This window comes from Mesoplodon densirostris, chromosome 11 (assembly GCF_025265405.1).
Source record: "Mesoplodon densirostris isolate mMesDen1 chromosome 11, mMesDen1 primary haplotype, whole genome shotgun sequence".
NCBI classification, from domain to species: domain Eukaryota; kingdom Metazoa; phylum Chordata; class Mammalia; order Artiodactyla; family Ziphiidae; genus Mesoplodon; species Mesoplodon densirostris.
This window is the reverse complement of record NC_082671.1, coordinates 71,189,313-71,203,634: the sequence shown is the minus strand read 5'-3', so window position 1 is coordinate 71,203,634 and position 14,322 is coordinate 71,189,313. Positions and strand designations below refer to the sequence as shown.

At 55.5% G+C, this 14,322-nt stretch overlaps 1 protein-coding gene across 2 annotated transcripts in view; it reads right to left on the bottom strand.

Moving 5' to 3' along the window:
* TMPRSS6 (transmembrane serine protease 6) overlaps positions 1-12,716 on the bottom strand; it is a 31,089-nt gene extending 18,373 nt beyond the window's left edge. For both annotated transcript variants that reach the window (XM_060112115.1, XM_060112117.1), the window contains exons 1-6: positions 12,521-12,716; positions 7,753-7,886; positions 6,465-6,532; positions 5,718-5,902; positions 5,414-5,455; positions 1,994-2,198 (exon numbers count right to left, since the gene is read on the bottom strand). In XM_060112115.1, the coding sequence (XP_059968098.1) occupies positions 1,994-2,198; positions 5,414-5,455; positions 5,718-5,902; positions 6,465-6,532; positions 7,753-7,886; positions 12,521-12,716 (830 nt within the window). The remainder of the gene's footprint in view (positions 1-1,993; positions 2,199-5,413; positions 5,456-5,717; positions 5,903-6,464; positions 6,533-7,752; positions 7,887-12,520) is intronic.
* Between the last annotated feature and the right edge of the window lie 1,606 nt (positions 12,717-14,322).

Genomic DNA, 14,322 nt, shown 5'->3' with positions numbered 1-14,322 from the left:
AATAACCCTGCTTCCCCCGGAGGGGGCATGCCAACATCCAGCTGCAAGGTACTGCCTGGCCGGGTCGCCGGCCCTGGAGCTCTGGCCTTGACCGGTGGGAGTGGGCGGCCATGTGGGGGGCTGCAGGCACCCAGGGAAGTGCGAGAAATCCAAGCACAGCCTCAAAAACACCACCCACAGCAGCCCTGGCAACCCTGGCCGCTGTGGAGGGAAGACTGAGCAATCCCAGGAATTTCCCCAGGAGGGTCCTGGTGCCCCAGGGTCCTGGGAAGGGGCATTTCCCCTGGCCTCCGCCTGCCCAGGCACTGGTCCCTACTTCCTCGTCCTCCTGCTTTGACCACCGCTGGCTTGATCTCACTGCGGGGGGCGGGGGGAGGGGTCCACCCTCCGGTACCAGGCCCTCCCTGCCTCCACTGCTCCTTTCCTCCAGGAGGTGGGAGGTAAAATATTCGGATTAAGAGGGACCTGAGGTCGCCTTTAATGGTTGCTTTTAATATTAGGGATTTCTTTTATTTACTTAGCAGCTGAGCCCTTGTTGTAACTAAAACAAGGTGAAAGTTGGTGGAGGCCCCACCAGCTCCCTCCACCCTCCAACCCCGCCCCCCCCCCCCCCCCCGTCTTCCCATTACCACCGAAGTCCCCCCTTCATGGTCTGGGGTGCAAGTCTGAAGACCTCCCCAGTCTTGTCTGACCCATCATTTTACACCTTCTCCAAGGGTCTGAGACGGAGTGAACCACTTGGTGCCACAGTGAGTAGGGACAGAGCTGAGTCGGCAGTCAGGTCCCCTCTGCAACAGCAGGATGCGGGGGGCACTTGGAGAAGCCCCAGGGAAAGCGCTGAAGCGTCCCCACCCTCATCAGGCCTGGAAATGAGCTGTGTCTGGCTTCTCTGTGCTCCCCAGAGCCCTCCAGGAACCCAGCCCACGTACATGCCAGACTGCGGTCAGCACGTGGCAGGGCGGGGAGGGCTGCAGATGAGAGCGCAGCCTCAGACCCTGGAGAGTCTGAGAGGCCCCGGGGGAGAGGGCCGGGGAGAACCTTCACCCAGCTCACCCTTCAGGACTGCCCTTGATCTTGAACACGCAGGTCCCACCCCCCATCCCAAAAGCTGGAAGCTGGGTGCCTGAGAAAGACAGAGGTGGCAGCAGCCCGGGGCCCCGGGTGTCCCCTGACCTCCTACAGACCTACGCCCCTCTCCCACCCCGTGGGGGGGTGATCAGGCTCCTGGAGGCCAAGGCCATTTCCAGCCCCTTCATGGTCTCCCCACGGCCCACCACCTGCCCGCCTTCTGCATTCCATGTCATATCCTAAAGCCCTTCTCCTCTGCTCAAGAACGTTCTGTTAGTTCCTCACTTAGCAAGTATTAAAGTTCAGATTGCTCCCGGCATTCCATGCCCTCCGTGACTCAGCCCCAACTCGACTATATATAATGATAGTAGTAATGGATAGCAGTTACTGGATGTTAATGGATACATTTAATGTATAGTAATAATGGACAGCATTGCTGTGTGTGAGGAGCCTGGCCCAGCAGGTCTGATTTGAATCCTCACAATAACCCTGCACGGTAGGCATGGCTGTGCACCCATTTTACAGGTGAGGAAACTGAGGCACAGAGAGGCAAAGTAACTTGGCTTAGGGCACACTGCTAGAAAGCAGTAGAGTACGGTTGGAAGTCTGGGGCTGCCAGACTCTGGAGCATTCTAACAAGATCACATCTCCTCCCAGAACTGACCTTAGGGGTCATCTAGTACACCTGTTTTGTTACAAATGGGGAAACTGAGGCTGGGGGAGGGGAAGGGGATTGCTCACAGCACATAACCATTTCCAGTCTCCTCTCACCATCTCCCTCTGGGCTGGCCTCACTCTCTACCGGATACCAAATACCAGGGCCTGGGGTCACACAGCCCCTTGTCTCAGAACACTGGGTGTGGCTTTGACCCCACACTATCGCCCCCTTCCCAGCCTTCCCCCCACTGCCCTCCCAGGGACTCACGAGGTGATAAGCCTCCTCTCGAGGGGCCCAGCCACATCATACATGGCCAGCCGGTCCCGGCAGTCAGCCAGCATCCACTCGAGCCGGAGTTTGAGCATGAGATCCTCGGGGCCCTGCAGGTGCCACAGGCAGCTGGAGGCCAGGGGGTCGGGCCCCTTCAGCCGGAGGACCTGGCCCTGGCCCACGTAGCTGTAGCGGTAGCAGCCTGGAGTGGGGAGAGGGACAGGCCCCCTGACCCCTGTTAGCTGGGAGGAGAGACCCGCAGTGGGCCCAGCCCTGTCAGGTCCTCACCCAAGCAGGGGTGGGGCGGGGAGAGCAGCTGGATGGAGATCAGCCCAGATATGTTATATCCCAGCTTTCTGTTTCCCTACTGCTCCCATCCCCAGCCTCCTCAACCATGCACTCATTCATTGGTTCATCCATTCATTCCCTTAGCACTCACTGAGCTCTCCATGCCAGGCGAGTGCCAGAGAAAGGTCCCGTCACTTCCCGGGAGCAACAAGAGCAGCAGGGAAAGATGCAGGCACTGGGCGGAATGGCTCGGAAGTGAGGGCTCCCAGGGAAGTCCTGGGAGGTCACAGAGTGAGGAAAGGGCTGCAGGCCAGGGCGGACAGGGGACTTTGAGTCAGGAGGGCAAGTGGGAGGAGGGAGGCAGGACCCAGATCACGCCCGGGAGAGAAGCCGTTTCCTCCTGCGGCCGGCCGTGGAGCCATGGAAGGTTAGGCAGGGCTGGGACACGGTCAGGCTTGGATCACAGACTCCTCTGGCTACTGGTAGCAAAGCTGAGGAGGCCGGGAGACCAGTGGGATGGCCAAGCAATAAGGGGAGCGTGCTGAGGGCTTCATTTCAGGTGGAGAGAAGGGAGTGTGTTCCAGTGGGGCTGGGAGGCAGCCCGGGGAGAGGAAGTGAGCTCAAGCTAGTATGCTGCCATAAGCATGTGGTTTAAACGTCATCATGAGCCTGTGAAGCAGGGAGGATGGGTGGTCTGCCAGGAAGCAGAAGGATTCGGGAGTAAGCCCCAGATGTGGGGGGCAGCCTGGTATGCAGGGAGTCCTGACTCTGCATGGTCATCCCGGCACCACCTCTTATCAGCTGTGTGACTCTGGGCCAGTCACTCAGCCACCTGAGTTCTGTCAGATGGACACAGTACTAACCCCTGTCCCACCTCCTTCTCTGTGTGGTTCTGAGGACCAGGAAGGGGATGGAGGTGAATGAACAGGCTTTGCTCTGATATTGCTGCCTCTTGCTCCACCCCCTCTTCCCTGGCCATCCGGACTCCAGCTGGGGAGCCGGCCTCCCCAGGGAGAGACCTCTGACATCTGCAAGGGGAAGGGTCAGGACCCCTGGGGAAAGGTGCCCGGCTGTTCCTAGGCGTTTATAGTCTTTAAATCTTGCTCCAAGCTGATGCTTTGCTTTTGCCATTTTAATAATTACTTTTTTTTTTTTTTTTTTTTGCGGTACGCGGGCCTCTCACTGCTGTGGCCTCTCCCGTTGCGGAGCGCAGGCTCCGGACGCGCAGGTTCAGCGGCCATGGCTCACGGGCCCAGCCGCTCCGCGGCATGTGGGATCTTCCCGGACCGGGGCACGAACCCGTGTCCCCTGCATCGGCAGGCGAACTCAACCACTGTGCCACCAGGGAAGCCCAATAATTACTTTTTTTGTGAAGCAAATTAAGTGGAGAGGGATGTGCTGGTCTCTGTTGATAATCAGAAACATCTTTGGGAGAAAGTAAATGGAACTGTCTTCTGTGTTCTCCTCACCCGGCCTTTGCTCATGCTCTTCCCTCTGCCCAGAGTGCCCCTTCCCTGCTGGACCTGACAGATTCCTACCTATCCCCCAATCCTGAGTCTGTTGCCCCCTCCTCCATGAAGGCTTCCAGGACCCCCCAGTCAGGAGCAACTCCTTCCTCCCTCTAGAAGCACATCCCTTCCTCTGCTTTGGGTCACAGCCCCCAGGGTCCACCTCTGTCCCCAGGGCAGAACGATTCCCTTTCTGCACTGCCTCCGGGACCTCTATTCTAACCCTGGCACTTGGTGATGTGAGATTCTGTTTATGTGTCTGTCTCCCTCATGGGGCTCAGAGCTCCTCCGAGGGCAGGGGTGAGGACAAGGTCAGCTGGTGTCTTCAGAGCAGGCATGGGGCCTGGCATGGACAAACTGCCCCAAAAGCCCATTTAGAGGACTTGAATTGTCATCCTTGCCCCATTAGGCATTGCGCTCCAGGAGGGCGGGGGCTCTGGACATGCACTGAACTAAGTAAGGATCATTATAAAGCAACTGCCAGAAACTTGGGGACACGTGGACACCCAGCACAGGCAAGGGCAATGGAAAGGCCCATTCCAGACCAAGGGTCAGAGCAACATGGGCACCAATGCAGTGTTAGATGATAGACAGACGATAGATAAGCACAAGATCTGCTTCTTGTGCTCTCCTTTGGACACAAGGAGGGAACATCCTACTGGTCCCTTCATCAGTGAGTTAAATAAATCTTTGACATGTGCTCATATCTTTGTATGAGAATCATGACTTTCAGTATTTGAAAAGTGTCCTTTGACTCCATCACCTCCATTCACCAAGGAAACAAGCATGTGACCAGCCACATGGGAGGAGAGGAAGGTCAGAAAAGGTATAACCAGGATTTCAACTCTGCCTCCCGAGGTAGTCTAGGAAGAATCAGGGAATTTTGGAACTCATGCTCAGAGCCACAGGGTACAGTAGCCTAGGTGACACCCTGCACAAGTGCAGGAGTCTCCAGACACACAGACCATAATGTGGGCAGTGCTCCCTGGTGTTGTGCAGCATGGTGGCCCTGCTGGTGCTTTGCTTCCCAGGGTTCAGTGGGAAGACTGGAGCCCCTTGGAGAAAAGCAAGGTGACTCTAGCAATAGGGCATGGGGGCGGGGTGGGAGGAGAGGGCACATTAGCCTGGCTGGCTGAGAAAGGGAAGGAAAAGTTGGAGGGAGTATCCTTGAATGTGACAGAAATATCTCCCAAAGACCAAGTTTTAAAGCCAAAGTGATTGATATACCTCGAATCGGCAAGATTATTTTCTACCGTCAGTGGAAATGGTAGATTGTGGGCAAATGGAATTCCAAGATAGAAAAGTAGGGTCACATTGATGTGCAAATAAATCTGCTACTCGCTCACACCCCCCACACGCAACACACACACACTTTTGTACAAGAGACACACACACACACACACACACACGTGTTCACATGTGCACAACACCTCCTCCCCTCCCCCCACACGCCCCCAGTCTTGCTCAGGACCCATCACTGAGGCCACCATGGTGCCCCCTGGGTAACCCCAGACCATGCCCCCTGCACCCATAGAAGCCATGTAGACCCCTGACACTCAACCAAACCAAGGAAAACACCAACTCAAAAGGAAAGTGGGGAGGAAAAACCAAAGTCGCATACCCAGCGTGGAATTCAGGGCAACTATGTCTTTCACACTGGCTTCTGTTAAAAGGAAATGAACAAACAAATAAACAGAGATCAAAAATAAATAGATCAAATGAAATACAAAATAAAAATAGAAGAGACTATCAGAGCCAGCCTGTCTGACATTGACCCTGACTGCCCACCCTCCCCCATGCCCTGCCCCTCAGTCCTGGCTCCTGGCCACTCCGTGGGGGGCCCATCCCCAAGAGCATCCCAGCCCTGGCGGCAGCCTTCTCAGGCCTTGCCAGACCGTCCCACGTTCCCCGTCCCCAGTACTGACCCAGGATCACCAGGCCCTCGGGGTCCACCTCATACTCGGCCCTGTAGGGAGCAGGGGCCGAGCTGTTGGCCGTGGACAGCAGCTCCTTCACCAGCAGGGCCCGCACCACCTCGGGGCTCAGCATCGGCTGGCGGTGCTCGGGGATTTGGAGGATGAACCAGAAGAAACAGGTGAGCGGTCCCTCCCTGATGCGGCAGCAGTGAGAGGGGCTGGGGGCGGAGCCTGGAGTTTGGGCCCCGCCCAGCACCTTGCTCCTGATGGGAGCTGGGGGAGGACACCAACCGCGGCTCATGAGCATTGAGCGCTTACTACTTGCCAGGCTCTGCTCTCCACTATCACTTGGAAGCCTCCTAACAACCTCTGAGGGAGGGGCTCTCAACAGCCCCATTTCACAGATGAGAAAACTGAGGCACGAGAGGTTAGGTTGTGTGCCGCGGACCCTGTCATAAGTGAATGGGACAGCTGCCTACCACTCCTCCATGTCCTCACCTGATACCCATCAGGCCGCTGCTAAGGGCGCCACAGCCACTGTCTAGGGTAATCCCTACCACACCATTGTGCCTATTCTCCAGATGAGAAAGCCAAGCTGGGTGAAGGGAGGTCACACGTAGGAAGCCAAGTTTCCTCTCCGTGCCTCAGTTTCCCCATTTTAAAACATGAAGCCATTGCTTCAGAAGCTTACAGTGTCTTTCACTCTTTGAGTCTAAGGTTCTAGCAGGGGCCGGTCGTGGGGCCCAGGTGACTCACCCAAAGGAGTAGACGGAGCTAGAGTTGTAGTAAGTACCCAGGCAGGTGCTGGCAATGAGCTCCTTGAGCTAAAAGGAGGGGAAACAAGCAGAGCCCCCTGGTGACCCTCTGTAGAAACCCCCTCCTGCCCTGGGATGCCCTTTGTCCCTCCCAGCAGCCCTGCTTGACAGAGGAGCAGAGAGGCTTGCCCGTGGTCACATGGTGGTCAGTGGCCACGCCGGGAAACAAACCTCATTCCATCTTTTTACCCCTCCCCCTACACCCGGGCACTGCCCCTGACACGTCCACGTCTACCAGCTCTGACCTCAGTCAGACCACCAGTGCCCTCTCCCCCTCATCAAAAGTCACCCCTCGACTCTGAGAAGCCCCACTAGGCTCCCGAGTCCCCTCCTCAGCCCCCGCCACCAGCCACGGGAGCTCAGCTGGTTGGTCTTTGCACGTGTTCAGTGTCAGTGCCACTGGCAGGGTGGAACGGCAGGGCTGTGGGTTCTTACAGCACTCTGAACGGTATAGAGGTAATGTCCACACTCTCCTCTCTCATTTCAACCCCACAACAGCCCTACAGACGGGCACTGTTGTTATCACTCCACTTTACACGAAAGGAAAGAGAGCCTTGGGTGGGTCTCCCAGAAGCGGGTCCTGAGGCAGGTGGTTTATTTGGAGGTGATTCCAAGGAACACCAGTGGGGAAGACAGATGGGCAGGGAGGCAGCCGTTCACGGCTGTGCAGGTGCCGGCCAGAGCTGTGGCAACTGAGGTGCCATCCAACAGGGACCTCTGAGAGACTGCGGGGGGATCTGCAGAACTGCTCCCACCAAGGGCCAAGGGAGCCGGGGTATTTATCCACCTTCTCCATCTCTCACGTCTGAGGGTTGCTGCTGGGAATAACTCCTCAGCACTTCCGGCCCGCCCTTCAGGGTGCTGCTGTCCTGCGGCCTAAGAGTGGCAGGTGCTGGCCATGGGAGACCATCCCCAGTGAAGTAAGCCATTGCCTGGCAAGAGAGGGTGTGTGGGTGGGTCCGGGCAGCATCCCTGCACTGCCCTAATTTCCTAAGGTCATGCTTCTACTAAGTGGCACAATCAGGATTTAGTCCAAGTGAATTTGACCCCAGAGCCCACTAACTTTCCCACCACCCTACACCACCTCCTTTCCATTGTGCCTGGAACAGGGCTCTGATCCCAGTGAGTGTTCTGGATGGACTAACCCACTGGCTTGACATGATCAGACCCCTCCCCTCTCCCTTCTTGTCCCCACCATCCTTCCCTCCCATCCCCGCAATCCTTCCTACCATCGTCTGAGCTTTGGTGGTTTCACTGCGGAAGGCACTGGACTCCCGGCGGGCAAGGTCCTGGGAGAAGTGGCGATTGAGCACGCGGAGGCTGCCTGAGTACACCTGGCTGACCGTCACCTCTGCCTTGTACCCTACCCAGGAAGAAACCAGCAAAGTTAACCAAGGGAACAGATGGGGACGGCTCCTGTGAACCCCATACCTTCTTCTGAACCCCCAGCTCAGCCTCCAGCATCTTGGGCCTCCAAGGCACCACCACCATCATCATCATCTTTGTCATTGTCATTCAGAGTTTGTGTAGTGACAAACTGGCCCCACAACGCCAGGGAGGAGAGAGACCCACTGACGAATGGTGTCCCAGAGGCTCCCAGGCAGAAGCTGACACAGTGATCAGTCCAGGACATAGATGCCAAGAAACCCACATGGGCCCAGAAGGTCAAGTTCTTGGTTTAGCACCTCTGTGTTGTCCAGCGGGTTGTCCAGGTTGCACCTACTATGTGGGGTACACTAATAAACCAAGACAGATGGGTCTCCCTGTGTGGAGCTGACAGTAGTGGGTAAGGTAGATGTTCCCCCAGTAACCATACAACCTGTGGGATTCATCTGCCAGCAGCGTCTTGAAGAAGCACAAGGTGCTATTGAGGGGGGGACATGACAAAGAAAACTTGGGCCAGGGTGACCCTCCATCTGAGATGGGAGGAGTGGAGAGTAAACTGGGAAGAGCGGAAAGAGGCAAGTACCTTCAGGGCAGCAGGAATAGCATGTGCAAAGGCCCTGCGACAGAGGGATCATGGTAAAGACCAGGGCCAAAAGCCTGTTTGGCTGGAGCAATCAGATAGGGAGAGGGGTAATAAGAGACTGAAGACATCAGCAGGGCAAGATTTTGGTCTTTCCCTAATGAGCAAGGGAAACCATGAAAGGTTTGAAATCAGGGTTGACGTCATCAGATTTCCGTTTTGCAAAGATTGTTTTGGCTGATGTGAAGACAATAGATTCACAGTCCAGGGTTTATACCCCTATTCAGTCACTTATTCGTTCATTCAATAAATATTTATTGAGAACCTGCTATGTTTAGGGACTGGCCTAGAGCACTTGGGAATATACCAGTATAACAATGAACAAAATAATAAAGAAAAAACAAACCTGTCCTTCAGAGCTTGTAGTCTAACAAGAAAGACAGACAATAAACAACAAACATAGGACAAACACGTTAGAGGTGTAAGTGGCGTAGAAATCAAGGGCTGGTGTGGGCGGCAACTTGGAGGCCAGAGAAGAGGGAGATGGTATCAACCATGTGGATGTTAATCTATGGGATGAGCATTTCAGGCAGCAGACCAGCAAGTGCAAAGGCCCTGAGGCAGGAGCTTGTCTGGATGTTTGAGGAACAGCAAGGAGAGAGCTAGGGGAGAGAAGGAGGAGGAGATGACATGGGGGAGGGGGAGGTCATGTAGGGCCTTGCAACCCTGGAAGGACTTTGATTTTTGCTCTGAGTGAGACGGGAGCCCTGGGAGGCTCTAAGCAGAGAAGTTAGATGATTTGATTTGCTTTGTAAAAATATCCCTCTGCCTTTGTGTTGAGAACAGGCTCTAAGGAGGCAAGGGCAGAAGCAGAGAGACCTACAGGAGGCTCCTGCAGCCGTCGAGTGAGAGTGGTCCAGGGGAGACTGGGCCAGGCTGCACAGTGAAGAGGGAGAGAAGTGATTGGAGTCAGGGTATATTTTGGGGTTAGAGAGGACCAGGTTTGCTAGTGGCAAATTGGGGCTGGGGAGTAAAAGAAAGAGAGCAGTTAGGGGAGCAACGGGAAGGATGGAATGGCCACCACCTGGGATGTTCTCTCCATTATTTTTTCAATTTTAAAGGATTTTCGTAGGTCACTATTGATGATACCCTAAAGTTATATACCATTTTCTCAACATCTCGAACTTCCAAAAATCTTATATATAAACACACATTGCCTCTGAAACATGGAAAATCAATAGTTCAATATCATTTTATATTAACAACTGGTAAACGTCAATTAAAAATGAAAGCCCCTTTAAAATATACTCAAAAGGTAGACTGACAATTCACAAGAGAGTTAACTGTCAGTGGGGTCTGAGATGCACTTAGACATCCTGGAGGAGGGGCAGGCCCTGGTGATACAGTGGCGCTCAAGGGAGAGGCCCAGACTGGAAATGAAAATTTGGGAATCTTCAGGGAATAAGGGAATGTCGGGGTCGGGGGGCGGAGCAGAGAGGAGGAGGGTCCCTCCACCAGGAAAGGACATGGAGGAGAAGCCACCATGAGCTGAGGGAAAAGAAAGTGTGGGCGCCCTGGAAGCCAAGTAAGGACAACACGTCAAGGAGGAGGCAGGGAGGCGCCCGGTCACGTGCTGCCGATGGGACAGATACAACGAGGACTGACCACCGGATTCTGCAACGTGAGGACTGGTGACCCCGAGAAGCACTGTTGGAGTTTCAGGGGTGAGGGGCAGGGAGTCAGATCGGAAAGGGTGCCCGAAAGAGGCGTGGAATGGGAGGCCGAAGAGTTTTCAAACAACAGGGATTTGCTGCAAAGGGGAGCAGAGAAATGGCTGTGTGTGTGTGTGTGTGTGTGTGTGTGTGTGTGTGTGTGTGTGCAGGCACGAGAGAGATTCGGTACAGGAGCAATGAGAAGCGCTGTACAGTGACGGATGATGCCACCGGAGGAGAGAGGGGACATGGCTGGAGCCCGGCCACCACGAGGACAAAGGGAGTGGGATCTGGGCTGGGAGGACAGCTGACTTTAGATGGGGCAGGGCTGGTTCATACGTGGGGATGGGCAGAGAGCACGTGGGTACAGCTGGGAGGACATCTATGGGGCTTCCCTTCGGAGTGGTTCCGTTTTCTCATTGAAGCAGGGGGCAAAGTGGGTGGGGGGTGAGGGAGGTTTGAGAAGAAAGCATAACACTGTGGCCCAGGAGAGCAGGAGAAGGAGAAGACCAGGGAGATACAGCTGGGCCGCATGAAGGGCCCCACTACAGGGCTCCAAGTGGACCAGCCCAGGGCCCCCCGGCCTTGGGAAGCTGGCCCCCACCCTCTCCTCTCCTGGGCCACCTTCTGGGTCAGGCTGCCACTGAACCAGTCATTCGCTCCTTCAGGCTTCTCCTGTTCCAGTGTAATAGGCCTCTTGTCCAGCTCCCCTTCCAGACCAGACATGGCATGTCTCTGATCCATCTCCTCGCCCAGTGCCCGGTACCCGGAGCACAGCCTGGCCCAGCGCGGGAGGAATCGTTCACATATCTCCTAAAGTGCCTCCTCTGTCCTCATCCGTCTGGGGAAGGGGTTGGCTTCCCCCAGTGGAGGCTTTGGGGCACTCACCCCCTGGGTCCTCAGCCCCACGGAGCACCCACCCCCAGGGGGGTGATTCACTCTAGGAGTGTAATCAGGAGAAATCAGACTCAGAAGAAAGACAATTGGCAGGTGAGTTCCTGGCCCTCCAGCCTGACTCTCTATGGTTTCCCCTGAAGACTAATTATCCCGCAGCCTAAGGAGGCCTCAGCAGCCCTGTGTTATCTGGGGCACTGACTTCCTGCCGGTGGTGAAATGCACACAGCTTCCACTCCCGGCCTGCGTTGCTCGGCTCCGAACAGAATCACAATCCATCCGGTATCACGGCAGGTGGGTCCTCATCAGACCCAGACTTCCTAACAGCTTCAACCCGGGGGTTCCAGAATACCCCCCCACCTCGACCCCCTTTAGAGCTGGGCTGAGGCTGATCTCCCCAGTGGCTGCTCCAAAATGGGTCCCCATTCCTTTCAGTGGACCTGAAATTCCACCAGGAGATGCAGTCAGTAAGAAAATGATCTAACTTTTGCAGAGGTTTAATGGGAGGTCTCTGATCACTTGGGCAAGGTGGGCTGTCCCTGCTAGGGTTCCACCGGGACCCCCTCAGCTTTCTCTGTCCTAGCACATGCCAAGCTTTATGGTGAGAGCAGAACTATCTCTACAACCTGACACAGAGCTGGCATATAGGAGGTCCTCAGTACTGAATGAATGAATAGAAGGATGGACGAATGGACCCAGAACATGGGCCAGTTGCTTCTGGGGCTCCAGGGGACTGACTGAGGGCCGTGATACCAGAGAGGGAGGGTCAAAATTCAGGACACGGGCGACACCTGAGCCACCTGCTCTGGACATTCTTGCCCTCCCCGCCCCCGCTGCACCCACATTCCCTCTGGGTTGAATTCCACATGTGCCCATGCTGGGGTATAAAGCCATCTGCGTGCATGGACATCCCCCTGGACCCCTGAGTTCTGTGCCCCACTCCCCTTCATTCCCATTCATGCGGGGCCCTGGAGATCCAGAGATGATAGAGCTATGGTCCCCACCCTAGAAGAGCTCCCAGGTCGGGCTCCAGTGAGCAGACGCACTAATTGGTGCCAGGCACCACCAGCACCACTGGGCCTCCTCCAGCTGAGCCAGGTGCTCCAAGCCCCAGGGGCAACCCAGGAGGGCTGCAGGCAAGGGGAGGCAATGTTTACACCCCTTCAGCTTGTCACTTTACAAGAACTGGGTACTGGGAGAGCACTCCTTCCGCAGCTGCTGGGAACTGGGGGCACTAGGCCCCAGCAAGGAACTTGCACTCCCATCTCACGGGACAGGAACGGAGACTCTGAGAGAAGTGCATGTCCAAGGTCGCACAGTGGTTTCTAGGCATTGCTGCGCCTGGAATCCTGATCTGTCCTGCTGTGCTCCCTCGACCACCCCAAGTCCTCCCCAGGTTACCTCTCCTAAGGGCCCCGCAGTTACCTAGGAAATACCAGAGCAGGACCCCCACTGAAGCCAACACAACCAGGGCCAGCCACAGGGGAGCCAGGCGGAGGTAGTCGCGGACTTTTCTCTTGGAGTCCTCGGGGGCCTTAAACATCCCCTCCGGCTCTGCTTCTTCGCCATCACCTCCATCACCCTGCCCGCCAGCCGCTTGGGGGGCCTCGGCCATGGGCATCCTGGCAAGGAAACAGACCAGGGTTGGAAACAGCCTGGCATTTGCAAGGGAGCCTTTACTGAACGCCAGCCTCGCACAGAAGTAAGATGGCACCCCTGCCTTTTGGAGGAGGAGGAGGAGAATAACGCCAGGTGGCAGTAATTGAAAGTGGGCACTGAGCCAGCTCACAGAGGCGCGAAGCAGGTCTTAGAGCAACTCGCCCAGATGAACAGCTGGACCTGGTCTGGCTCCAGAATCCCTACCTTTGCATCTGCAGTCAGAGGAGAGATGGAGGTTTCACTGCCTGAACCCCACCCCACAAGGTACCCACAGATGGAACTGGGGTGCATATATGGAGTACAAGTTTCTGTAAACCAGCTCCCCTTGCCCTCAGCTTCCCTCCCATTCGGGGGATGTTTTTTCCTTCCTTCTGTTTCTCAATAGCAAAGCTTCCACAACATCGATTCAATCCGTTCACTTTGCCCTCCCCCAGAAGCCCTGAGCCGGCTCTGTGCTGAGCCAGGGAGTGCCTTCCAAGGAGCGCTGCCCCTCTTGTCTCCCCACTGCCCCAAAGTCTCTTAGGGGCAGAGGAAGGAGAAGGAGACAAAAACTAATATTCATTTAGTGTCTGTGCAAGACATTTTACGGATATCACCCCATTTAATCCTCTGGTCACCAGGATGTGGGGACCATTGTCCCCATGCTCTTCCTCAGCCCACTCTGTGTAGACACTTTACATGTATTATCTTGCTTAACCTCCAAAAGCCTTTCAAGGTTCTGCACCCATTGGACAGATGAGGAAACTAAGACCCAGAATGTTTTAGCAACAACTCAGTCCAGGGGTTTCCTAGCCTCATTTTCCCAATGTGATTTGAATGTCTGGCATTGACAACCAGCCCATTTTGCAGATGGAAAAACTGAAGCCCAGAGAGGCTAAGCCACTCGCCAAAGATCACACAGCAGGTAAGTGGGGGTCAAGCCCAGCTGTCTGACTCCCTTCTCTTTCCACTACTCTGGGCTACTTCCTGTAAATGAGCTGTTAATTAACAAATCATGATGAAATAATAACTGAATGCCACCCTGGTCATTGCCCCAGACCAGTGGCTGTGTCTCTAGACCCCCAGACAAGCTTCTGAGTGCTATTTGGCTTCTCTGGCAGGTTTTCCCGCAGTCCAGAGAAGGTCCTTCACTTGCCCACCCACCAGCAGAGCAAGTGGGAAATTAGCCTCCTCTTACCATATCCCAAAAGGCCACTGCGGCTTTAAAATACATCCCCAGGTGTGTGTGGGTGGGTGGGCGGGGTGTCCTTTGCTTTGGGTCTTGGATTTTCACACAGAGGGTTTCTGAAAACGGGGATCTTTTGTGATGCTCAAAGGTTCTCAGTCAAGGATCTCTGGCTCCAGCCACAGGGATCTTCTGAGTGGCCCCCATGGATGCAAGGAAGGGAGGTGACTGCTGGTGATTCTCACCTGGGTATAAGACTCCCCTCCACCCCAACCAGAGGACATCTGGACATCTGTATCAGGCCCTGCTGGCTTTCACGGGGCCAGGGCCACGGATGGGAAGGGTCCTGCAATGGGTGGGGCAACCCCTCCATCCCCGCCCACTGCCTGGAGTGTCCAGGGCA